The sequence below is a fragment of the Cyprinus carpio genome, chromosome B12 (genome assembly GCF_018340385.1).
Source record: "Cyprinus carpio isolate SPL01 chromosome B12, ASM1834038v1, whole genome shotgun sequence".
NCBI lineage: Eukaryota > Metazoa > Chordata > Actinopteri > Cypriniformes > Cyprinidae > Cyprinus > Cyprinus carpio.
The window spans coordinates 9,016,139-9,042,780 of record NC_056608.1 but is presented as its reverse complement, the minus strand read 5'-3'; the positions used below and the strand labels follow the sequence as shown (position 1 = coordinate 9,042,780).

The 26,642-nt window shown below is 36.8% G+C and overlaps 1 protein-coding gene across 1 annotated transcript; it reads right to left on the bottom strand.

Moving 5' to 3' along the window:
• Positions 1 to 726: 726 nt before the first annotated feature.
• LOC109068187 (potassium voltage-gated channel subfamily H member 4-like) lies at positions 727 to 24,744 on the bottom strand. The gene is made up of 16 exons (XM_042735228.1): positions 24,253 to 24,744; positions 21,116 to 21,349; positions 18,207 to 18,338; positions 17,594 to 17,724; positions 13,688 to 13,928; positions 13,353 to 13,510; positions 12,857 to 13,064; positions 11,169 to 11,363; positions 8,342 to 8,541; positions 5,827 to 6,076; positions 4,590 to 4,804; positions 3,628 to 4,025; positions 2,630 to 2,736; positions 2,467 to 2,543; positions 2,018 to 2,279; positions 727 to 1,898 (listed from the first exon to the last, which is right to left on the bottom strand). The coding sequence occupies exons 1-16, from the start codon at positions 24,326 to 24,328 to the stop codon at positions 1,225 to 1,227; spliced, it is 3,558 nt and encodes a 1,185-aa protein (XP_042591162.1). The 5' UTR covers positions 24,329 to 24,744; the 3' UTR covers positions 727 to 1,224.
• Between the last annotated feature and the right edge of the window lie 1,898 nt (positions 24,745 to 26,642).

The window sequence follows — 26,642 nt, the reverse complement described above, 5'->3', positions numbered from 1 at the left end:
TCTCATTCATTCCTATTGGATCCGTAAATGGGGATTGAGTGTAGCACAACTCTGACTGAAATTCAATGACATCAAGGCTGTAATGTGATTGGTTATTAAGGGACACGTGATCCAAGTTAGCCATTACGCTTTCTCCAATAGTAAGTAATACAGACCCTCACATCTCCCTATAGTAGGATAATCTCTGGTTATCTTCAGAGCAAGTTGCTATGGTTACTTATGCACCTATCCTCAAACATACCCGGGTATGTCACATAACCTGCTTTCTGGAATATCCCCCCAGGTAAGGTTCTGATTTGCTCATGTTTGGTTCTGTTACTGTTGTCATTGGTGCGTTAGTTCTTTAGTCAATTATCAGTTAACCCTCAGCACCTGTATGTCACTCATTTACTGCCTTATTTAAGATCTCTCCTTGGTTGTTTCAGTTGCCGCCGGTTATTATTGTTGTTAATGCTTGTGTGCCCCTCTGTCTTGGATTAACCTTCATGGTCTGGAGATCTTATTATAAGTCTATATTGTATTACTTTTGTGTTCGTGCTCTCGACGTAAGTGTGACAAGTCATAAGTTCAGTGTCTTTCTGAACTTTTTTGAAGCTTGAAAATTGTTACTGCTTTAACTTTTTTTAATGAATTGACAAAAATGATGAGAACATTACAAATATCACCTTTGTTATGCAAATGAACAAAAGTCTTTTTTCTCAAGTTTTCATTTTTGAGTGAATTCTCTTTAAACCAAAAAAAAAAAAAAAAAAAAAAAGTAAATATAAGTGATAACAGCTTTACTGATAAAAGTATTTATCTTACTATTTGTGTGTGTGTGTGTGTGTGTATGTGTGTCTGTGTTTGTATATGTGTGAGGGATATTCTAGTTTTAAAAAACTTACTTGGTAAGCACATCCAGAGCCCAGCCTCTAACATTTTGTGATTTCTTGTTTAAGACTAGCAGGTTTTAGAAGTTGGTGTGGCGCCAGTTCTTCCACACCATTACTGCCATTTACGGTGGTGGAACAGGAAAAGGTTCCAGGTCAGGTACTGGCTCTGCCACCAACAAAGACACCCTGCTGGTGGAAAATGGGTTCGGTGATGGTCCAGATGATTAACTGCTGAGCAGCTTTTTCTCTTCATACTCATGAACTTATGAAATTCATAATGAAAGGAAAATGGTGTTAAAATTCAAGCGAAAATTTTGATTGTAAATGTCTTGATTATAGTCTTTCCTCATTGTCAGTCCATCAGATCCAGGCACCATGTGGTCTCTGAGCTCTCGGATTGGCTACAAATTCCTACACTGGACCCACTAGACCTGCTCTCTGATGTTTCACTATCTTGGCCCAGCCTTTGATTACCCAGTAGGCACTCCTGACTGGTATGCTCTACTTCAGGTGACTCCTCAAGAGAAGAGTGAACTATGCCTGATTCCTTTGGAGAAGGTGGAGAATTCTTCTGTAGGAAAGTGGAAGGTACCAGATTCTGAGTGAGGGCTACAGTGTGCTCTTCAGCCACAGTTGGAGTGGAGGAAAGGTGTAGGTGTGAATAAGAGCTTGGCGTGACCTTGCAAGAAAAAGACAAACTGTCCAAATTTTGAGGCAACAATTTATGCAAAACAGGCTGTGACTGGCTGATACTGGCATGGGCTCCATCTCCAGCACAAATGCCGAGTGATAAGCCCTCTGCTCGGGGGCTCTCTCCAGGTGTTGGCCCCTGGGTTCCTGGGCTGATTCCAAGGAGAGAGGAGCCAGTAGAGAAGTGATGGTGGCTGATATCGGAGGGAACGGCGTTGTAGATGGAACTCCAATCATGGGAGCAGGGCTCATTTGCTGTGACAGGAGTGTGTTGATTAGGCTCATGCTGGTGAAAGAGTCCCTGATTCTCAGTGTGCTGAGGGAAACCAGATCCACCTGCACATACCAGAGAAACTTTTTAATCAAATGATGAAGTCTCTGCCAGCTTGTATACAGAAATACAGATGGTTTCATCAGTGAAAAAAACAAAAGCTACAGGGAGTTTGCAGCCATACCACCAGGTCTGCCGTGACTCCAAGATGTGGACCCCAGGAGACCCTCAGGGACAACATGGTCTTTGTGCTGCATGTGGATGTTGGAACCCAAGATGTAGGCCGGAGACATGCTGACAGAAGAACTGGACATCATGTGGACTCCATAGGGACAGGAGGACAAAGGTGCTGTGTAATGACGAACGGCTATTTGTGCTTGCAGGAGGTGCATTATGTGATGCAGATCCTTAGTCAGAATTGACACTTCCTGTTTCAAGTTGCCCATCTGGAATGAGTTGTATTAAATTATTGCATTTAAGTATATATAAAATAAAGTTGCTAATTTAATTTGTGTCCTGTTTTTTCACTTGAGTGCACCTCATGTCATTATGATTTCTGAGCTTGTACAGTAAGTAGGAACATTTTAGAAGGATTTAATGTCTTTGTTTTTAGGAATGAGATTGTCACTGTACCTTCTTGTTAAGCTGGATAATGGTCTCTTTCACTTCTTTTGTCTCCTGAAGCAGTGATGCATTCACCTGACCAGACCCTGCATTAAAACAAAGATGCAATGACCCAACTGATCTATACAGTTTACAGTATGTGACTTATATACTAAGAATAAAATATCATTACCGTTCAGTGTCTTACTACCCAGTGATGTCACTGTACTAGTTTTGGCAGTTGTGTCCTCCACATTAAAACGAAACACATGTCCGTTGTCCTCAATTCCATCTACAACTCTGTAAAAAACCACAAAGTTAGATACAGAGTCAGTTACAAATATTAATCACATGTAAAAACTCTAATGCTCTTTTAAAGTACTCAACATTAATTCATATTGTCTTATTACTTTATACAGGGGTAGGCATCTCTGATCTTAACAGTAAGTAGGTCTAAAGGCTGTGAAACACCAAGCTGATGGTCAACTGTCAAGCAGTCACTGAGCATCTGTCAGCTCAGATGTTGCACTAGTTGGATCCTGTCAGAGGCTTTTTGGACAACTGAGCATGTTGAATTCAAACCCTTGGACTGACTGTTCAGTTTAGCAAACCAGTGCATGAGAAGAAAAGTCAACAGGGCACACAGTGAAGGCTATTCTAATTTTACCTGAGCTGACATAAATATTCTCAAATGACATGGCCATATGAAATGAAGAAAGTGAAGACCAACTGATCAGCATGATTCATATTTAAAATAGTAAACAAGTGCTGCTTTGTTTATGGTTTGTATATCTATAATACTAGTTTTGAATGACAAATATAGACCACGGTCACCAGCTAGTATAAACAGTTATTTTCTCTCACTCAGGTGAGGAATGTGCATTATTTGCAGTGTGTTCAAGACAAGGGCACCTTTATTGGTCCAGATGCAGACAATGCAAGTCAACAACACCATTAGCTTTCATAGACGCTAGTTCTTTTAAGTTAAATTGGTGTGTCTTGGCCTTGAGACCACCCTTCACAGTAGCAAATCATGTTTTATTTTATTTTTTTTTTAATCTGTGGCATAAACGTCAAAATGTTGCATTCTTTTCAATTGAAAAGACTTTAACACAGAAATGTGTTAAATCAAACTATTTAAGGTGATGTATTAATAATATATTTCTTTAGTTTCTTAAGAATGTCTGTTACCTTGGACTAAGATCTGGTGGTCCAAAGCAGTTGAGAGTGGGGATGATCAGTTTGGCGGGTTTACGTCCTGTACCTCCAGAATCTGTCTGTGTCTTATGAGTGGGTTTGGATGTAGATGTGGGTGGGAGAGTTTGTTTATGATGTTTGGGGGAGGGGTTTGGACTCCAACCCCTTACAGGTGAACGACAATGTCGCAGGGTGTTAAATTGCAGTAACTCCTCTCCTAAAAGATTCCCTAGTGATGTACGTCGTACTGGGCTGCTTAGATTGGGCAGAAGAAGGTTTCGGCATGCATTGGAAACAGGTGGGACGTGGAAGTACTTGTCTGGATCATCAGCCTTTTCTACAATGGATGGACACTTATTTTCAGTTGATGCACTGGAGTCTGGGTAGTTCTGCTGCAAGGAGAAAGAAATGACACCAGGGGAAGGGTCAGAGATTGAAAAGTATATAGCTAAGACAGACCACTCTTTCATTACAATGAATGAGAAAAATTGGAATGCCCAAAAAGGCAGCTGTAGTAAAATAACTCCCACAGTTCAAATGAAAGTGTCAGGTCAGTTATGTTTGTATCTCTGTTTAAGTTCTTTGGTTACCATTGTTTTAAAGAATAGAGCTTATGGATAGGTTGCAGATAGCAGATAGATCTATACTTCACCTAAATTTTCTAATTTAACTTATCTAAATATTTTTAATCTGTAGCTTGAGGAGAGTGTGGTGGTAGCTCAGGGCCTTAGCCGAGTCTCGGGCCCAAGCCCCTCATACAAGCACAGTAAGCCAAATTTATTTACCATTATTTCTATAGAGGATTGAATAGGGAAGTGAATAAGTTAATTTTGATGTGACGGCTATGATAGTGATAATGAATTGTTTAGTTTACTATGTAAGTAAGTATGTGTGTTGAGATTGATCGATTGATTGATTGATTGATTGATTGATTGATTGATTGATTGTAGTCTTACCTCAGTCTCACTGTCCTCTCTCAGATTGTATGTGAGGTTTCGGTGGATGTCAGTAGTGAAGATGCTGGCATACTCAGGATATAGTTCAAGAACATCACTTAAACCTTTCATACTGATGTACTGCAGGTCACAGTATGTCAGTGCCTTCACATCTGCATTCGTCTTGATCACATGATTCTGGCCTGGCAGGTCTGAGCCAATCAGATCTCCTTTTCCTGTAATGACATCAACACTGAATAAAATCAGTTTTCATCTATTACAATCTATTTTCATATCAATCTAATATTTAAATCTGTTTACCAGTGTTTAATGTTGTAGTTTTACTGTCGACCACATAGACCAGTAATCCCACTACTAGAAGTATATTTAAGACAACTGTTCAGTTTGAATGAATGAATGAATGATGCATTTATATAACGCTTTTATTGTGTATTGCTGTACAACCAAATCGCTTTACAATCATGTGGGGAGGACTCTCCTCAACCACCACCAGTGTGCGGCATCCACTTGGATGATGCAACGGCAGCCACTGTACAATGACGCCAGTGTGCTCACCACACACTAGCTACAGGTGGAGAGAAGAGAGAGATAGAGCCAATCAAGTGGATGGGGATTATTAGGAGGCCATGACTGGCAAGGGCCAGTGGCGGCAATTTGGTTACACCCCTACTCTTTACAGAAGTGCCATGGGTTTTTAATGACCACAGAGAGTCAGGACCTCGGTTTTTAACGTCTCATTCGAAAGACTGTGCTTTTTGACAGTATAGTGTCCCCTTCACTATACTGGGGCATTAGGACCCACACAGACCACAGGGTGAGCACCCCCTGCTGGCCTCACTAACACATCTTCCAACAGCAACCTAGTTTTCCCAGGTGGTCTCCCATCCAGGTACTGACCAGGCTCAACCCTGCTTAGCTTCAGTGGGAAACCAGTCTTGGGCTGCAGGGTGATATGGCTATGACAACACACATTTTTAGAAATAAAAAATAATTAATATAAACTTCATGATTGTGCTTTTAACATGTCTGGCACAATTGCTCTTAAGTGTGTTATTGTAAACGTAATTTTGGTTTAACTCGAGAAAAGTCAAAAGTAGTTGCTGTGGTAATGAATAGCTATGCACCTAAAATATTTCATCAACATATAGTGCACCAACATGTAGCATTCAGAAAATCAATATATAATGTCCAAAAAACAAGTCAAAAGCTAGAAAAGGAACAAAGAAATGTTACAAACCCAGAATAGCCAAGACCATGTTGTCCTTTAGAACCTCCAGTGACCCAGAACAGACAAAGTAGTTGGCCTGCAACGCGTCCCCCTGTCTGATGAGATATTCCCCTGGTGTACAGAAAGTGGTTTTGATATGGAGGGAGAGAGAGCGCAGGCAACCCCTACTAGCACCTTCAAACACAGGCAGCTGCAGGATGTCTTTGTTTAAGTGCATGGCTATATCGGCACGCAACTCATCAGGAAAATCATGTAAAAGCTGCAGAAAAAAAAAACAACAACAAAAAACCTTCTTAACTTTTTTATAAAATAAACAATACATTGAAAAAAATCTTAAAAACTTTGTTTTTGGCTTTTGAAAGTATATTAGATGTTAAAAAATTATTTGTAATATTTGAAAGTCCAGACAATTAGACAATTAAAAAATGGATAAGACTTTTTCTCACTATTAATTAGTGTCTTATTAGCATGCATATTACTAATGTATTGGCTGTTTATTAGTACTTGTTCCTAGATCAACATCTTGGCCTGACCCTATCTGCAATGTATTGTAAATAGCATGTGGATTGCATGGAATTCTTTTCCAGGTATTTCGGCACATCTCATTGACAGTCAATGAAAATTTCACCGCCAAAGTAGAGGCAGCCTCACGACCCTGTGGGCTTCCTGCTCTATGCTGAGTTAGCTCTCTGCCAAAATCCCTTCACCTGGCATTCCAAATCTGCAGAGGAAGCCAAAACCGGTGAAAAAAACCCCACTTGATTTGACATGAACAGACTCCTTTTAATAAAGGGCTCTTCCTCTTCATTGGTGAGTGTCACTCAACCTTATCTCATGAACGAGCCTCTGTGCCCGTTATCCTGTCACACAAATGTGTTGCAGTTTCTCACAGGTCTGACTAGATAGTGAAACCAATTCTGGACTCAAGACAATTGAATCTGCACTCTCCACAGTGGCCATTCAAGATGGTCTCCCATAAACAAATCCTATCTCATGCTCATTCTAAGGATGGGTTTGTGTCTGTGAATCTAAAGATACTCAGCCTGGGAGAATAACTGCTGAAGAAAAACCTTGAAGTCCTCAGCTAGAGCTGTGGAGCCTACGTTTTGTCACTTAGCAGAGCTTCCCAGGATCACATGGGTTATCTTAGTTGGTAAGGAGGTGGTTTATCTAGATGGCACTTTGCTCTGAAATACAGTGTTTACATTTCATCAGTGGATGGATGCTGGCTTCACCCCATCAATGCCTAAACTGTGTAACTGCCATATCAGCACACCATGCTGTTATAGTTGGCTATTCTGTGTGCTGGCAAAATCTAATTAAAAGAAATCTCAAGGAATCTAACCTCTCTTGTCCTGCTACAGTCCTGACCTGTGTTGTGCCTGCAACATCTGCCTGATAGTAGACTGAGCTTCACCAAACATGTGTATCTGTCATGCTCACAGCTTTAAGGATATTTACATCGTCAAACAGTGGTGCCGTTTTGTGCCAGTAGTGTGATGTGATGTAATTGTATGCTGTTTACCATATGTTAGTTTATGTGAAGAAAGAATTGAATATATATATATATATATATATATATATATATATATATATATATATATATATATATATATATATATATATATATATATATATATATATATATATATTTTTATCAATATAGTTCTAAAGGATCAGTACTGGGTAGTAATTGATTACATGTAATTTGGACTACGCAATCAGATTCCAAAAATAAAGTATTTGTAATTAGAGTATATAACATTATAAAACGCTCATAATCAGTTTACTTTCTTTATGGATTATTATTATTCATAATTTACTGGTTCTCCCTAATTCATCTTTTTCCTCTTTTAAATTTTCCTTTCTAAAAATGCTGTTGTGTGTCATACCACTCAGCTTTGATTATATTTACAAAGACAGACAGAAACTAAATAAATAAATATTTCAAGGAATATATTTTTTTCCCTTTGTTTTTTGTACATCAATATGGTACATTTAATGGTTTGATTAAAAATGTAATCTAAAACATTGTCAGAATACATTATCTAAAATGAGTAACCTAGATTATAACTACAGTTTTCATTTTGTAATCTGTAATCATCAACGGACTACAATTTGTAAGTAATTTACCAAACTCTGTTAACAATTATATTTTAAGAGTCAGGTCAAAAATAATCTAAAAGTAATAAGAACGTTACATTATCCAAAATGTAAAATCTAATAGATAACATGACATTTGTCTTAGGGTAATCTGGAATTGTTAATTAGTAATAAGGTTTGAATAGTTCTCACTTTAGATTAGGTCAAGGAAAATGGGGAAATGTTATTAATTAAGTGCTTTAACTCAACATTTATTGAATATTAATTGCATTCATATGTTGTGAGAACTATTTATGGTTAATAAGATGTTAACAAACCATTATCTAACTATTAACATATGAGCTAATTAAACAATAATTATTGTGTTAATTACAGTGACAATGAATGAAGAAACACTTGTTAATGCCAAGCACTTTCTCACCTCATTGACATCAATGCCATTATTCACAGACCAGGTGGTCTGGAAATATTCCAGCATGCGTTGTTTCAGCTGCTGTGGCAGCCGGTGAACACGAATGAAGTCCTTCAGATCTTTCATACGCGTATGATATAGTGAGCGACGTGAGTACATGCGCTGGATGATGGCAGTTACATTCCCAAACACCACAGCGTGCATGAGAGCTGTGTCAGAAAAACAACCAGTCTAATTCACAATCCAACAAAATAGCAATAAAGGCAATAAACAATCTAATATTAAAGGGATAATCCACCCCAAAATGAAAATATTGTCATTAATCACTTACCCCCATGTCGTTCCAAGCCCGTAAAAGCCCAGTTCGTCTTCGGAACACAATTTAAGATATTTTGGATGAAAACCGGGAGGCCTGTGACTGTCCCATAGACTGCCAAGTAAATAGCAGTGTCAAGGTCAATAAAAGGTATGAAAGTTGTCATCAGAATACTCCATTTGCCATCAGATGTGCAATCTAGGTTATATGAAGTGACAGGAAAACTTTTTGTAAGCGAAGAAAACAAAAATAATGACTTTATTCAATAATTCCTTTGTCAACGGTCTCCTCTGTGTCTCTCCATATCACCGTATGCTGTGCATGATCTTCTGTGTCATCCATGCCACAAGGATGCATTGTTTCTACATGTATTTATGTTTGACAGCGCATCCTTTAGCACAGTGGCGCGGATGACACAAAAGAGCATACACAGCATACAGTGATAATGAGAGACACAGAGGAGACCGCTGACAAAGGAATTATTGAATAAAGTCAATATTTTTGCTTTCTTCGCTTACAAAAAGTGTTCCTGTCGCTTCATATAACACAGATTGCACGTCTGATGGCAGATGGAGTATTCTGATGATGACTTCATAACTTTTATGGAACTTGACACTGCTATTTACTTGGCAGTCTATGGGAAAGTCTCAAGCCTCAAGGTTTTCATCCAAAATATCTTTAATTGTGTTCCGAAGACAAACAGAGCTTTTATGGGTTTGGAACGACATGGGGGTAAGTGATTAATGACAAAAAATGTAATTTGGGGTGGAGTATCCCTTTAAATGTGAGATGTTGAACATGTAAATGTACAGTACTATGAAAAAAGTCTGTGAACCTGTTTGTGGCTGTTATTAAAAATTCGGAGGTTCTGACTCATGGGCGAGTGATTTTTTCATATGGTGAGAATTATTTGCTGTTAAATGTCATCATCATAAAAAAAATTATAAGAAAAACAACATTTAAAAAAATCCACTTATTTCTCCTGTAAAATATCAAAAACACTTTGTCAGTGAGAAATGTATGGAAACAATTGCTAGGACATGTTACGCAATACTTTTTTCAAAACTCTTCACACAGTTCTCCTAACCAACTTTCTTTGATTGGTTAGACGAGAAGGAGAAACAGAACACACTGAGACAGACTTAATCCAGAAGAACTGTGGCAACGTCTCCAAGATGCTTCAGGAAACCTACCTGCAAAGCTACAGTACTGTTAAATGTTTTAGGCACTTGTGTAAAAATTCTGTAAAATAAGTAAGTTGTCAAAAATAATGTCATAAATAAAATTTCTTTATTAATTAACTTCTATTAACTGAACACAGCTTTTGCCCTAGGTGCACTTGCGCATGGTTTTTCAGGTAGCTTTGCAGTTTTTCTGGATTTAGTCTGTCTCAGTTTGTTCTGTTTCTTCATGTCATTCCAGACAGACTGGATGATGGTGAGATCAGATCTCTGGCTGTTGTCAGACTCCTTGTGCAAACAAAAATCTCACTGGATTATTAGAATTAATGGCAAAACGAATGTTTGAAAATGTAAACTGATATTTCCTACTGACACACTACAGCAAGTTAGAAATAATTGACTTAAAATCATTTTTTAGCTGGGGAAAATATTAGTGTTCTAATAATTTTGGCCACCACTAAATGCACTAAAACTACCAAAACACTTAAAACACTCAAACAAACTAACTCATCACTCACAAAAAAAAAATTAAAAAAAAAAAACAAAAAATAGCTAAATATAAATGTTTGCTTTCATAAAAATTATATGTTTGCTCTTGTATAGATTACTAGGCTACCACTTGTGTAGGTGCTCAACTATATCAAATTGCTTTGATAGTATTTGTTTTTTTATTCAGAATATATTTCAATATTATATTACTGTAGAAACGCAGCATTTTTGTATTATTCTAGGTTTTGAACTTAAGTTTTAGCAGTTTTGCAAAGTATAAGTAAATGTGCAAGATGGCTTGTAGGTATATAGAGTTTTGGCATTGTTTGTGTCTGAGAGAGAAAAAAAAAATCATGTAATTGGAAAGAAGCAGTCACTGAATGCATTTTCTGGCAAAACAATTATAAATGATATACAGTTTAGCCCATACAGGCTGCTGTTGAGCTCACTATGAGAAAAGTTTTGAAAAGTATTGAGCAATGTGTCCTAGTGATTGTAAAAAAACGATATCTAAATGTTTTATATTTTGATTGCAGTGTTTGCTTTTTGAATTTTGTTTGTGGTTTGGTCTTTGGTGCCTTGTGTTTGGAATATTGAGACAATGGGCCAAAAATTCAGCAAACACATGTTAGCAATTGGGGAATACTGTAAAATAGAGTTTAATGAAGTGTTGCAAGCGATGTGTCACATTTTGAATTTTGTGTGTGTTTTGAGGTTTTGTCTGTAGAGTTATAGGACATATTATTAAGGACATATTTATAGAAATCATGTGTAAGCACCTATTAAATACTGTGACAAATGCTGGGAATTAATGAATGCATGAAACAGTACTATGGAAGATACTGCTTACCCCCAATGAGCATAGTACAAACAGAGAAAATCTTCTCGGCATCAGTGTTGGCACAAACGTTGCCGAAGCCCACACTGGTCAAACTGCTTAAGGTGAAGTACAGAGAGGCGATGTAGGCACTGCGAAGCGAAGGACCACCAACTGTACTGTTCAAATAGGGCTTGTCCAAACGCCTGCCCAACTCATGTAGCCAGCCTGACAGAAAGAAAGAAACTACTGTCAAACTGCATGTTATGGCCAAAAACCCATATGATAATTATTTTTTCATATATTGTGATTGTGATTGCATAGACACACATTTTGCTTACAAAATACTTGCTTTTAAGTGTATTCACCTTTCAATGATCAAAAAAATTAATTTTTTTTTTCTTTGCACAGTACAATAGTAAAATTACAATACTAATATTTGTATTTACAAATGTGTATTAATATTTATTTCTTTGCTTTCAACATTAAACCACCAAGCTTCTATTTTGGTGGAAATCTACAGATTATGTTTATTTGACAATAAGGATATACATGCTTGTTATTACAAATGTGGTGCAAAAGCTCTGTTTACAAAATTTTTGAAATTATGCAAATGTGAAAAGTTAACCTGACACATGTTGCATTTCCAAATGCATGTTATAAGTGACAACAACTAAGAGCAAATGCAGAGATGGAGTATGTATGGGGCACATTTACTGTGAAATGAGTTGTGTTTTGGCACACAGTGTTTTAGCCAGCACTGAAGACATCTTTTCTCATGCAAAAGTCCCCAACGGCGTGATGGCAGACACAACCACCATCAGCGCCAAGGCACTCTTCCCCAGCTTATTGCCAAAAACTGATGAATAGCTTGCACGCTCTTAACTGTGAAATGCGCACACATAGTCACCAAGTTGAGTTGGACTCTCTAGGACCCATTTCTCAATACTTTTTAAAAACTTGTCTATGTGGCAAACCTGTGGATCATTTTCCTTTGTTTTGGCACAAAATAACTCTTTTCTTACTCAGACAACCACCAAAACTCTAAATACCTACAAGTCATAGTAAACTGAACAAGACAGAAATTTGCTACATTTGTACAGCAATACCATAATAAAATAAGAATCTAGATCTAAAAAACGAAACAAAATAAAAACAAAACAATTAGATAAACAACACAACAGCACATATTCTATAATTTCAATACCATCAACACATAAAAAAAAAAAATAAAAAATAATAATAACTATGCTAAATTTTGCAAAAAAGTGTACTTTCATGTAAGACCATCCTTTATCACACACCATTCTTAAGGTTCATATTTGAACTTTATTTAACTTTGAGTTATGTCTGTTAAACAAATGGAACCTTCTAGACAGATAAACATTGCGATCACAAACTATGCTTTCTGTACAGCTGTTTGAGGAGTTATTATTTTTCACTTGTCTATTTTTGTGGTTTGTGAAGCTATTGAAAGCTGTCTCTAAACAACATGAAGAAACAAAACCTGGTCACTTTATGCATTGGTCAGATGGTCTCTTCCTATCCTACTCCTAAGTGGGCGTTCTTGGCCAGAATGATAATTAATGTGGCTTTATGCCGATAGTCAAAATCTGGTTCTGTGAGACTTTTCAAGGGAGCATCCCATATAACTTTGATAAGAACACCAAGCAGATCTTTTAAAGATTTATTTGACTTATCAGAGTGTGTGAATATCTCACCAATGTCCCAGGCTCCACTGGCATTGGTCTCCATCTCTTTGCGCCCGATGATGTACCAGATGCAGGCCATCCAGTGAGCCAGCAGAGCAAACATCGACATGAGCAGCGTTAGCACCATGGCGCTGTACTGCGAGTATCTGTCCAACTTCTGCAGCAGTCTTAACAGACGCAACAATCGCACAGTTTTCAGCAGGTGCACTAGAGATGTCTTGAACAAGCACAAACATGTGTGTGTCAATAACCTATGTAAATAATAATACCTTGTAATCACATAATTTACTTTGATTCTAAAAAAAAACCAAAAAAAAACAATGGTAATCTTTCTGTACCATGGAACATATACTGTATGTAGATAATAGTACCATCACAGAACATTTTTTGTAAATGACCTCTGGAGATTTCTTTTGAACCATCATACCCGCCCAATTCTGTTATTTTTTTTAAATAAGCAATATTATTGGAAAAATGGTTTCTACATCCACACATGTGGACTTACAACAGTAATGTTAAATGCATAGAGCAGGTCAAAGGGCAGTGCGGCCACCAGATCCACGAAGAACCATGTTGTAGCATAATGTAGACAGATGGAGCGAGGCTCGTACACCACCTGCCCTGACTGACTCACGTAAGTGGTGCGAAAGTTAAGGATGATATCTGAAAGAGAAGGTAGATTAATGACATTTTCTTGGAAAGCCTCAGTCTCTTTTGATATATATACTTTATATAAACTTATATATATATCACAGGTGGTAACTGATGTTTTATGTATTTATGTGTAAACCATCTGATGGTACAAGGTCACTTGAAGGTTCTTTCAGTGAGTAGACTCACCCAGAATAAAAAGCATTTCAACTGCGATATCGCTAACGATCGTGCTCCTGCCTGCAGTCTCCACATCGCTGTACGCTGTGAAACACACGTTGTACGGCACAGTCACAGCAACATAGAATGTAGCCAGTAGAATCATCCAATCCCACAATGCCTTGGACACACTGTAATGCAGCAGGATGAATCGAGACTTCTGGACTGCTGCCACTTTGTACTCAGGCAGGGATGGTTTTTCAAACATGTCCTGAGGGAGAGAAGCACAGATTAAGGAATGAGAGCAAAGAAATTGAGAGATGAGTTCTCTTTTAGCCTAATAGCTCAACTTCTTCAAGGTAGCAAGAAGATTTATTTGATTCTCATGTTTCTCATGAGAAAAATACTACAGTAACCTCACATGCATTTCCACTATTTAAACATTGACTCACTATGACTCATTAAGTTTGTTCATACCACATTAACTAATGTTACTTTACACTATACCATCAGTCGCTACCAGCTGCATTTATTTGATCAAAAATACAATAAAACTGAAATAATGTGAAATTTTATGCAATTTAAAAAAAAGTATATATATTATATATATATATATATATATATATATATATATATATATATATATATATAATATATATATATATAATTATTATTATTTTTAAATTGCATAAAATTATATATATATATATTTATGTAATTATATTTTAAAATTCAACTTATTCCTGTGATGGCAAAGCATAAATGTTCCAAAGTTAAAAATATATATATATCTGAACTGAGCCCTTAGAATTGTCCCAAATCTCATCCCAAATCTTGTACTGATTCTCTCTTCATATTTTACAACCACTACCATAAGTCATATAAAGACAATTTGACAGCCCACTCAATTCCTGATTAATAAAGTCAAATTCTGCCCCAAATATCCTCTTTAAAAGTCACAAAAATGATTTACTGACATACTGTTTTAGTCAAGTCTCAACAGTAAGTGTCTTTGATCACTAAAAGGAATAGTGACAGAATAATCTGTTATTATTCAGAAAATAAAAGGAAACTAAATTTAATCTTTATCTGCAAGGACACTACATGACGGATGATAAACCTTGGTGTTTCTTTAATTTAACTTTTACATCACAGAGGTCAGGGAAAGGGTCAAGCTCATGGTCTGTGGTCATGATTAGTTTGAGGCAGCAAATCATGTGGTTTCTAATCCTCCATGCACTCATCTGCCACACTCTTCATTAAGATTAAAGAATAGACCCATGATGTCACTGAACACACATCGGAACCTCATGCCTTTAAACAGTCTCTATGAAGATATTGCGTTCTGGGATTCTGGCAATATTCATTTAATATAGTAAAATGTTGTTTAGGACATTGCTTGAAGTGGGAAAAAAGTGCTGCACACTCTAGTGAGACACCCCCTTCCATTAGAAAAATTATATTAAATAAAAAATTAAATAAATATATCATCATGGATTTTATTATATTATTTTTAATACAATATTTTTAATAAAATATAATCTGAGATTAGCCACATCATGTAGTACATGAGTAGCTCCATAACAGATATAGTACTAGTCAGCTAATTTCAATTTAAATTATATTTGCACCAAAAATCACAGCTGTCCTCTCTTCTTCAGTTGTTCACTCATAAGCTGTGTTACCCGGTTTGGTTCATTCAGTAGTGTTCATGCATCGTACTTAGCGCTCCCATGAAACTGATGTAGGGTTTGACGAAATCTGAACACAAGTGGACAGTGGAGATGCATTCATAATGAAGTTCCAAACATAGATTTGGGAGGAGCCTAATCATTCAGAACTGTCACTCAGCATTATAAGCATATAAGCAGCAGTTTAAAGCAGCAGCAGCATCCCTCTACCTCCCCATCTCCTCCTCTATTTGTTTTTTATTTATTTGTTTTTTATTTATTTTGTGTTTTTCTCTCTCTGTGTAGTACTGCAATTTGGGGGCTTGAATTTGGGGCTCAAGCCGACCCTCAGGTTCAATGGACGGATGGTAGACCCGAAGGTAGGCGTGGGAGAGGGTAAATGAGATGGGACTGGAACCTGGATCCTCATGAGAACATTCATCCAATCATTGGCAGTAGACCAAGTAAGGACACACATATGTCCTTTTCCCTGGCCACTTCCTCCAGGTTATCCTGTGGGATGCCAAGGCGTTCCCAAGCCAGCTGAGGGATATAATCCCTCCAGCATGTCCTGGGTCTGTCCCGGGGTCTCTTCCCAGTTGGAATTGCCTGGGCTGGAACACCTCCACTGGAAGGACATCCTGACCAAATGCCCAGGCCACCTCAACTGGCTCCTTTCAATGTGGAGGAGCAGTGGCTCTACTCCGAGTCTCTCCCAGATATCCAAGCTTTGCAGCACCTTGTCTCTCAGGGTCAGCCCAGACACTGTGCGGAGGAAACATGAACTCCTCTGTTTGGGGGAGCATCTCACTCCCTTCCTTAAGCAGACAATCCACACTTTTTCTGGCTGAGAACCATGGTCTCAGGAGCTGACCCTCATTCTTGAAGCTTCACATGTGGCTGCAAACCACCCAAGTAATGCTGAAAGTCACAGCCCAATAAGATCCTAAGGACATACCCCCTAAGCACAGCATATTTAACATTTTAGCTATAGAATTTCCAGCTATTAAAGTAAATTATGATTTATTAAAAAATTGCATAACATTTTCTGGCAGAAACATGGTGCTAAGAGAAAAATGTATCTCTTTTTGTGATGGAGCAAGTAAAAATATGTGTAGGACACATTCACTGAAAAAAAAAAAATCCTTATTGTTGAGCCCTGCTTGTGATGCTCTTGTTAGCCTATTTTTCTCTCAGTCATTTGGAGTGTAATGGAGTGAAGGCAGGTGGCTCTACTGAGAGTAAAAACATGACCATCTGTTCACAGGGGCGATCGGAAATGTAACCTGCCAATCTGGCCTCCTGTTCTGCAGTGGCCATGTGACATGGAGGATTACACATCCTTTATACTTCTGGCCTGCACCTTTCACACTGTTTGAACATTTCCTGAGTCAAAAGGTCACCGGAAAATGGGATCCTGCATAGATCCTGTGCTTTACAGTAGCAGTAACTCACAATCCCGTGATAAAAAAGAAATGTTAAAAGGCCATTTTAGTGCACAGATTATTTCAGGGAAAAAAAGAAAAGATTGGACAAGTAGTACAAAATGATTAGAACTGAGGTTGTCTGGATATCATGCAAGTAAATTAAGGCTAGAGAACAATTCTTGTAACAACCATCATTATAACCAAAGGATAGATTTATGCATCAGTTAAATGACTACTGATGTGATGTATTGATAAATCGAAAATTGAAAATTCGAAATTTTTAATATATCCATAATATTACAAGATGATTTGTTTGACTCACTAAGCTGTCATCAAATATTTTATAAGTTTAAAATGTCTTTTTGTATATTTGTATGTATTTTTTTTTTTTAAAACACTGTACCTAAGTGCGTTGTTTATGTCTTAATGGGAATATGGGAAAATTTTCTTGACGGTTGTCATTGTTCCTCTCACTGCACAAGCCAATCGTGAGCTGTCATCAAAGATGATCTCAAGCAACTTGAGATTGAGATTTTTTTCATTATTTATTTTAAGTTTTTCCAGTTCTGATACAGGATGTGCAATTTTCAAATAGCTCAATTAAATGTATTTTAGTTGCATTAATAATACAATAAAAGCATAAGTGCTTGTGTAAAATAGACACACAATATCATGATATTTCATATATTAATCGTAGACCCCTGAATTTAATCAAATTGTGATTGTAAGCATCCAGTTTACACCCCTAGTATTTTCCATGGCCCTTCTATGAGAAATGACTACTACAAAATGAGTTTTAATGAACTTTCATAATTTACATAGTTCATACATTTACTCACCCGGCTTAAGTTGACATCATTTTTGCTATCACGGGTAAATTGGCTGGTTAGCTGGTAAATCATGGTGTGACCCCTCCTTCTGGCTTTACTGAAATGAGAGTTCCCAGTGGTCCTTTTGTATGGCTTATTATCTGCACCAAATGAAAATAACATTAACAGCCTTGACAGTTTACAAATGATAAAAATGTAAAATGGTCTAGGTTTGTCTATGTAAGATTGCATTTGTTTATCTATGTAAGATCCATGTGTTTTATCAGATGTTTTGTAGATGCTACTCCTAAAGCCTGCAAAGACTGTTGATTACACTATCCTTTTACACCATTTGGCATGTGATGTTGGTTCTCACACTAAAATGGTTTAACTTCTATCTAAAAGATTTCATCTTTTATTCTGGAAGCTCGTCTGCCTGCTCAGTCACTTAAAAAGTAAGGTTTCCCTAAGGGCTATACTTTGATCTTACTGAATTTTCATTCTGTAGTGCATGTGTCCTCTAGGCTCCAAACATTCTATTTCTTATCAAATGTTAAAAACCAATGCTAAGTATTTTTTAGGCTATGTATTTTGCCATATTTAAAAAGATTAGTGAGACTAATGTTTGTAGTGTTGACAGTACCATCAGTTCTGCTGCTGTGATGGCTCTTGTCTTTTGTTTCTGAGATGTCCTTGAATGAAAAGAGAAAAAGCACCATCTCCCCTTTCTCATTCTTAATGGGCACAATGTCCAACAGACACCAGAATGAAGTTCCTGTGATAACACACCAAATAGAGTTGCAGAATTATACAGACATAAAAAAGTTAAGACATAAAAATATCAACTTATCAACCAATAAATCAGATTTGCTACGGACGAGCTACATTAGCAGTGGGCTGGTGATTTTGAAGCAATTAAAGTTACAGCTTCACTATTAATTAAATTTATTATTATTATTATTATTATTATTATTGTTGTTGTTGTTATTATTATTATTATTATTATTATGGGGAAGTCGTGGCCTAATGGTTAAAGAGTTTGCCTCTTTAAGTTAAGAATCGTCCATGCCCTCCTTAAAACGCCTCCCTTAAACACGCCCCCACGTCTACATCACTGTGTGGGAAGACTTGCATATCACCGCCCAAATGTTCACGCAAAGAAAGAAGGTGTAACTTTGATTCTCGCTGTAGTATTGTTGCTGCCACTGCCGCAATGTCGTGAAGACGTTGTGTTTCGTTGTGAAAGCGAAACTACTTTGTTTGGCCTTCCAAATGAAGACACAAGTAGAAATCAGTGGTTAAGTTTTATTTAAAACACTGTTCCAACCTAAATATTCAGATGTGTGCAGCGCATTTTACGGACGACCGTTTCCTGAACCTGGGAAGGCTGTGAATGAAGGTTGTTTCTATAAAGTGGGGCAATTCCAACTTTGCAAGGACAGTCTGGCACTTCTGACTCACAGCCTGTAAGTACGTTTTCATATTTAAAGAATTTTCCACTGACGATTCAAATGCGAGTATAACACATCACACATCACTAAACAACACTACGGCATTACTGTTTCTACAGAGGTTGCTGCCAATGAACGTGAGTATTCGCTCCAATGATTAGTGAAACACCACCGGTCATGCCATTTCAACATGGCAAAATACACTGAGGGAGGTAACTAAAACGCATAAAAGAAAAATATTATGACTACAGTTTTCATCTCATGTGAGTGTACAAATGTTAGAATATAATTGTTGCCCAATCATGGTTTTGTTACTCGTCTACTGCAGGTTAAGGACCTGGGGTTTATGTTTAATAGCAATCTTTTGATGATGAATGGTGGATCACCTTAAATTTCACCTTAAAAGTGATTACATTACCCAACTGTGGCCATATTCTGTTTTCAATGCTGAAAATTATTCATGCATTTATGACCTCAACACTAGACTTTTCTAATGCTTTATTGAGTGGATGCCCTGCAGGCTCTATAAATAAGCTCCAGCTGGTTAAAAATGCAGCAGGTAAAGTGCTTGCTAGAGCCAATACATATGATAACATCAGCCCCATTTTATTGTCTCTACACAGGCTTCCTGTCACTCCTACATTGTCACTAAACCTATAGCTAGCTACCTCATCCATAAATCATAACTTTTACAGTCAAAATTTAATTTAGTAACATATCTAGCTAAGTCTGACATTGTTTGACTCTAAAACTGACCCTAGAGATTGTGGCTACACCTCAAAGGAGGACTCCATCATCATTTGACATTCATTGATCACCAAATGTAAACAAAACATATCTAAACTATTTTTTTCTAAAAGGTGTTTGAACACTGTTAGTTCTTGCCCACTTTGGCTGAATGTGCTAGATAACAAGGACCAGTGGGTTTCAGGTAAAGTGGCCCACCATGAACCTTCAGTAATTCTACTCACATTCGTTAAATAAATTGCTATTTGCTGATTATTTTGTAATAGAAATGTAAATTCAAGTCAGATATGGAAGAAATGAAATACAGGGCAGAAAGGAAGACGAGGCATGTTGAATCTGTAGTGGAAAAAGGATGAGAGGAGCAAAATGTAGATGCACTGTATAAAGCTTGTCACAATTAAATTATCACAAAGTTCACTTTAAGTGTTTAGAGAAAACAGCCTTTTAGAATTTTACGTTTTAAATGTTCCTCTTAATCAGTTTTTTTATAGTTAATTTTTTTATATTTCTAATAAAGATAAAGGATTATTTCTTTGTTTAATCATAGATGGACCACTTTACCAGATCAGATGGCCCACTTTATGCGAAAAGACATTTGTCTGGAGTGCATGATCTCAAAATGGTCACTGGTTACTTCCAAATAGCATAAGAACTTATTTCATATGAAAAAAAAAAAAAACATAGCATATGAAAATATCTAAATTACAAGTTTAACAAAAAGTGTCCCACTTTACCTAAATGATATGACCAAAATCTTGTATCAGGAGATGGAGACCAGGTGTGAAAAAGTGAAAGTGACAAAGTGAAAGTGAAAGATGGGTAAGTTTCTATCATATTGATACTGTACACATTATAGTTATCCAGCCTGTAAAGCTGCTTTGAAACAATGTGTACTGTGAAAAATGCTGTACAAATAAACCTTACTTGACATTGCTAAAATGGAAAAGGCCTAAAAGTAATTCTAAGTCTGTGTAATAGCACAGACACTACAGCAAATTTCATTACAGTGTTTGCTCAAAGTCACAGCAGTGATATACTGTAGATGAAGTAGGGCAGTGCTTCCCAATTCTAGTCCACCCCCCATCCACCCCCAGGCACTACAGATTTTCTATGTCCCTCTCATCTAACACACCTGATTTAGACCATCAGCTAACTAGAAGAGAGTTCTTATTTGTGTCAGATAAAAATGTGCAGAGCAGTGGGGCAATTTTGAGAATCGAGAGCCACCAAAGTAAGGGAACTCAGTTCTTGGAAATCCCTCAAAATCGACACCAGAATTTTTAGGGCCCCTGTATTAAATTGGTACTGCTTGCAGTACGAGTAATGTACGGTAAGAGCCCTAGAGTATTATTACCATTCTTCTTGTAGAACTGCACCTCAGCCTGGTACTCTTCCTTGCTCTCCAGTGCTTTCTCCACACCCTGAGAAACCTGCTCACTAGTGCCCGAGCCATATAGGAAATGACAGCTGCAGTTCTTCTGCATCACCTCTGTTCGTCCGAACCCCGTCAACTCACAGAATCCATCGGAACAGTACACAATGGGATAGCCACGGTGACCCTGAGCATTCCCGAGGAGGAAGTTGCTGTCTGTGGGACAGAAGAGAAATCAAGATTATTAATGTTGTGAAGGACATTCTAAAGCTAGTTATGAGTATTGTGTTTTGTGCAGTATTATGCATGTACTGCCTATCTATCTATCTATCTATCTATCTATCTATCTATCTATCTATCTATCTGATATAATTGCATCATCATTCACATGGGTCAGCTTGTCGAATACTTGGCTAGTGTTGCTGTTGCAGTTGCAGTGTGCTTCAAAAACTCCCCACCTTCCCCAGCTCCACCTGAATAGATCTGCTATAGGATAATTTCATGTATGTTATATAGGGGGGTTATTTCATATACGTTATACTTGAAGCAACAGTATTTCTAAAATGTTCAAAGCAGCATATCTGTGGATGTATTGGCAGTAGCAAGTCTCGGTAGCATAACAGATATATTCCTAGTCTCATCCTCAGATGTCACGCCCACGTTGGTTGACTTTTGGCTAAACATAAAGTCATCATCGGATTGGTTGACTTATACAGGATTTCCAGAAGATGTGTGCGCCACATTCTTTAAAATTCCATCTGGAAACCATGAAGCCGTGATGCCAAACCCCCTCATGGTAGAAGAAAGCTGCTGTGTTTACAGCTGTGACAGTTAGTGCTTATTCACGGCATAGAATCTTTAAAATATCTCCAAGAGTTTTACACACCAGTCTGTTATTGTGGGGACATTTTCACGCCAGAAATAGAACAATCAAATACACTGAAGAATATTCAGTGGAGTAAAATCATGCGACAACTAGCCCTGATCTACATTTTATTGTTTTATAAAACTGAAGGTTATAAACAATAAAAGTTAAATGATCTGCATTTATCAGTAATCAGTCATAGTAAAGGGTTTTTGTGTGTGTGCAGAACAGATATTCCAAAGTTCTTTCAGTAAGTCTTAGGTTAGTACCAAAAGCTCAGTTTCACCCGCTATCATCACTGTGACTACTGCACAGGAAAGCTGGTCTCTACGGCAACAAGAGGGCAGCTATTTTGGGCCATGAGTACACTGGTGCCTTGTTACCCAGAAGCGTCCAGCATCGCGAGGAAAGATCCTTTGTCTCAAGAGGATAAGTTAACATTACTGACACATCACCTGTCTCTAAAGTGTTCATCATAGTTTAAGATGAAATCAAGACCCATTAAGACATCATTAACATTACTTTACTCATAATGTCAAATTAAAACAGAATGTTAATTTCATTTCAAGCTTCAGTTTGAAAAACATGACAATAAGTAAAATGAAGAAAAAGGGGGAAAAAAAATTAAAATTAAAAACGCAAGCAAATAAAATGCCTTCTTCCTTTGGCTGAGAGTGAATGGCAGCCCATACAACTGTGTGGTAAATAAGTTTGAAATTTGGCACACTCATAAGAACAGTCTGAACAGTCCTTATAGCCACATCTAAAACCCCATCTTCTGTCTTAAACCCTCCAGTGACACCAAGTCAAAGATTCATTTTTTACTAGCACTTTAATATCATAACACACACAAAACTTGTTTAGCATCATGGTGATTATGCCCTGAGGATGAGCAATTTTGTAATAGCACAATTTTAAAATTGCAATATATTTTAATGCTCATAATTGTATTTTCTAAATGTTTAATTTTATATTTATGTCTTTAGATCATAGATTACAATAATACCTTGTTAGATAGAATATTGTTAAATAAGAAGCTGTGAGTGTGCATGAACGTGCTGTTTTGTGTTTGTGTGAGATCGATTGTGTGAGTTATCTAACACAAGAGATTAAGTTTGTAAGCTGTGTGAAGGATTTTCTTCATTACTAGTCAGAAAGCACAGATGGGAGGATTGTATTCTTTTTTAATCTTTAGATATGTGTTGTACAGCTGCCTTTGTTTTGTTTATTAGTATAAATACTGTAGTATAAATAAGAAAGTACATTGTTATCACATTTCCTGTCATGTGAATTGTGTTGTGTTTTGCTTAATGATTATATTTTAGCATTTTGCGTTGTGATGCTAATGTCATTAGACATAGATAGTTCAATGGATTATAGTAAAATCTAGTTATTGGTTTTATTATTATGAATGAGAATTATAACCTGTTAACCAGCCTTTTAACTAGTAGCTTGAGAAAGTTCTTGTAAAGTCAAGGTAAAAGGATTGCATGAACACAAACAGCTTTGTCCCTTGACAATCACTTTTCCCGTGACACTCACACACTTATCTCTAAGATATTATGCCATGAGAGCTTTACAAAACAAGAGATTTATCTCCCATGATAAAACAGGAACAAACACACAAGTGTATGTGGTGTCTACATGTATTAACCTGCAGAAGAGATACAGTACATATACAGTATACATTTACAATAATTAATATTATGTAAAATAATAGTACAGAAATACAGTATAGATATTTGTGTCGGACCATTGTTGAATCATTTATGACACAACTAGTTATTATTAGATAATAATTTTCACTTTGAAGCTTATTGTTTGCCTTCATTTTGCTGTTAATTAAACAGTAAAATCACTAACTGATCCACTCATCCCTACTACATTTTTAGTCTAAAATGTAACCTATATCTGTTAAAAAAAGTTTGTTGTTTTAAAAGAAAATGCTACATTTAAAAAAACAAAATGCTTTCTGGTTAACTGTAAGTCACCATAGCAAAAATGGTGAAAAAAACAACTACAAAAAAACTAAACAAAAACAAAAATAAAAAAAACATTCAGTTTGGTCAGTTCATGCAAACCCCTGGGACAGAATCCTTGGCATTGCTAGCATCATGCTGTTTGAGCTATAGGAACGCAGATAATTATTTAAGACTGGAAATTATTTATGAAATGCCAGAAATATACAAGTATATACTGTAAATGCAGATGCAAAAGGTTGGTGTAGTGTGTGTGCTTTTGTGCCAGTACTTACGAGTGCCGTCGAAACGAGTGGCAATGGTGTCCAGGAAGGTGTTCTGGGGTGCCAGCAGCCCCTTCATCACTGGCATGATGCCAGGTTTCCAGAGTCAGCAGATGTTTAGGGGAAAAGCCTGTATGAACCATCAATCCTCATTACATCCCAATGAAAGGGTGGCCAGGGAAAATGTGAGGTACAGCAGAGAGAACACATCCTAAAAGAGTAAACACTTCCTCGAAAGATTACTCCTCGCTGTATACTTCCTCAGGTAGCTTTTGGAGTCCAGTGGATGTATGAACAAGAAACAAACAAATCTCCTTCCTTGTCAGTGCATACATTGAAAGTTTCTTCTCTTTTCTCTTCTCCGTTAAGTCTGTCTCAGCTGTGTACACCTGGATGAAAGAGGAGAATCCACAAGATGTGCATCTCCAGAACGGCATGAATTTATTGTTCTGTAACACACTGTGGCAGAGCGACAGAGACAGTTACATTTGTCTTCACCCCTCCTTCCCTGGCTCTTTCTCTCTTTATCCACACCCACTATTCATTTCCTCCAGTTCTTATCAGCCAATGAGAGCACACACACATTCTTGAAAGAAATCACACATATCCATGTTCACACTTATTGTACCCACACTCTCAGAAAAAAGGTACAAAAACTCTCACTGGTCAGAAAAGAATGAATTACCATTTCTGCATTTGAAACTAATATCAAAATTCAAAAAACATTATAAAATATGTAAAAAACATATCGAAAAACAGTTTTAAATATGTTAAAAATGTGGCTTTCAAATATCAAATTGCTATTAAATAACACATCCAAGTTCTTGACTGATGACGAAGACTTGACAGAACATGCATCAAGTGTTAAGCAGTGTTCTAGGTTATTACGTGTGGAGGTCCACTGATTAAAATTAAATGTTTTTTTTTTTTTAACTAAATATGCAGTTTTATGAAATGGGATGTTTTGTTGGGCCTCAAGAGCTAAGTATTGTTTGTGTAGCCATGAAAACAAACTCCATGTTTTAATGATATCTCCCAAGTGTAACATGTACATGGTTAAAAGCAACAGTCCTAGTACTGAGCCTTGTGGTACTCCTTACTGCACTTGTGATCGATATGACACCTCTTCATTTACTGCTACAAAATGACAACAGTCAGAAAAGTATGATTTGAATGATGCCAATGCAATTCCACTAATTGCAGCATAATTTTCAAACCTATCCAAGAGAATGTTGTGGTCAAATTGTATCAAGGCAGTACTGAGGTCTAGTAATACTAATAAGAGAGATGCAACCACGATCAGAAAAGCAAGTCATTTTTAACCCTAATGAGTGCAGTTTCAGGGCTATTAAGTGGTCTAAATTAAAACTTGACTGGAATTCCTTGCAGACACCAATTCTTTCCAAAAGCTTGGTTGGTATAGGGTCTAATATACATGTCGGTGATTCAGATTATTTAATTATTATAATGGATAATAGTTCCCATGGGTGTATAGTGCCCCCCACACACTTTTTCAGACAAGTGTATAGAGGATTTCAAGGGCCATTGTGAATAAATCTACAGACAAGATAGTCCATGTATGTCCCAACATTTTATTACAGTTTTTCTCAGTTGCTTTGGTGCATTTCTCAAATCAGAAATGAAATTCTCAAAACTACTTGTACAACCTCGACATCATCTAGTCATTTGTACACATCATAAAACCAGTTTTTCATTCTTTTGAACAAGTTGCGATAGATTTGGTACATTCATGCAACTGATTATGTACATTTATCTGCAGTTTCCTACATTATCAGCTGCTAATGTCATGTTGCTCAAAATGTGTTATATAGTTTTCTGTGCAATAGTCTTACCCCTCAAAACAGCTAGTCTTTAGTTCATTTTATAAGTCATTAAATGCAAAATGGTTCATCTAGCTGTCATAAACTGTCAAGCACATATTTTTTTTATGCATTATTATTAGACTTTTTATAAATTTGGCATGAATTGAAGTGAATCTTGACTAATAAAGAGAAAGTTTATCAACCAATGATAAACCATTACTCTGAAATAGAATCAAAGGTTCATCTCATGAATCTTCAGTTGGAAAGCATATACTGTATACACAGAGGACAACACAAGAGTTACAAATTCTGACAATGAACTTATTTTTTATTTTCATCTTTGTGCCCATATTTCTTTTTCCTTTTCTATATCACAATGACAAGGAAAGGATTTATTTATTTATTATTATTATTTTTATTTTTTTTGTCAGACCACTAGTAAAAGTGTAACTGGGAATTCTATCCAGTCTCTTTCAATCAATATCCCACATACAGTAATGTGTAAATTTGTACTTTTAAAATGGATATATGGCATACATAAGCATATGGCATACTGTTCAATACAGTAACTGTCATCCA

Excerpts from the sequence above, each read along its gene's own strand:
- LOC109068187 (XM_042735228.1), bottom strand. The coding sequence starts at position 24,328 with ATGCCAGTGATGAAGGGGCTGCTGGCACCCCAGAACACCTTCCTGGAC. Across the intron at positions 4,805-5,826 it reads CATGGTCTTGGCTATTCTGG|GAAAAGGAGATCTGATTGGC; the intron begins GTTTGTAACATT and ends ATGTCATTACAG. Across the intron at positions 1,899-2,017 it reads GAGTCACGGCAGACCTGGTG|GTGGATCTGGTTTCCCTCAG; the intron begins GTATGGCTGCAA and ends TGGTATGTGCAG.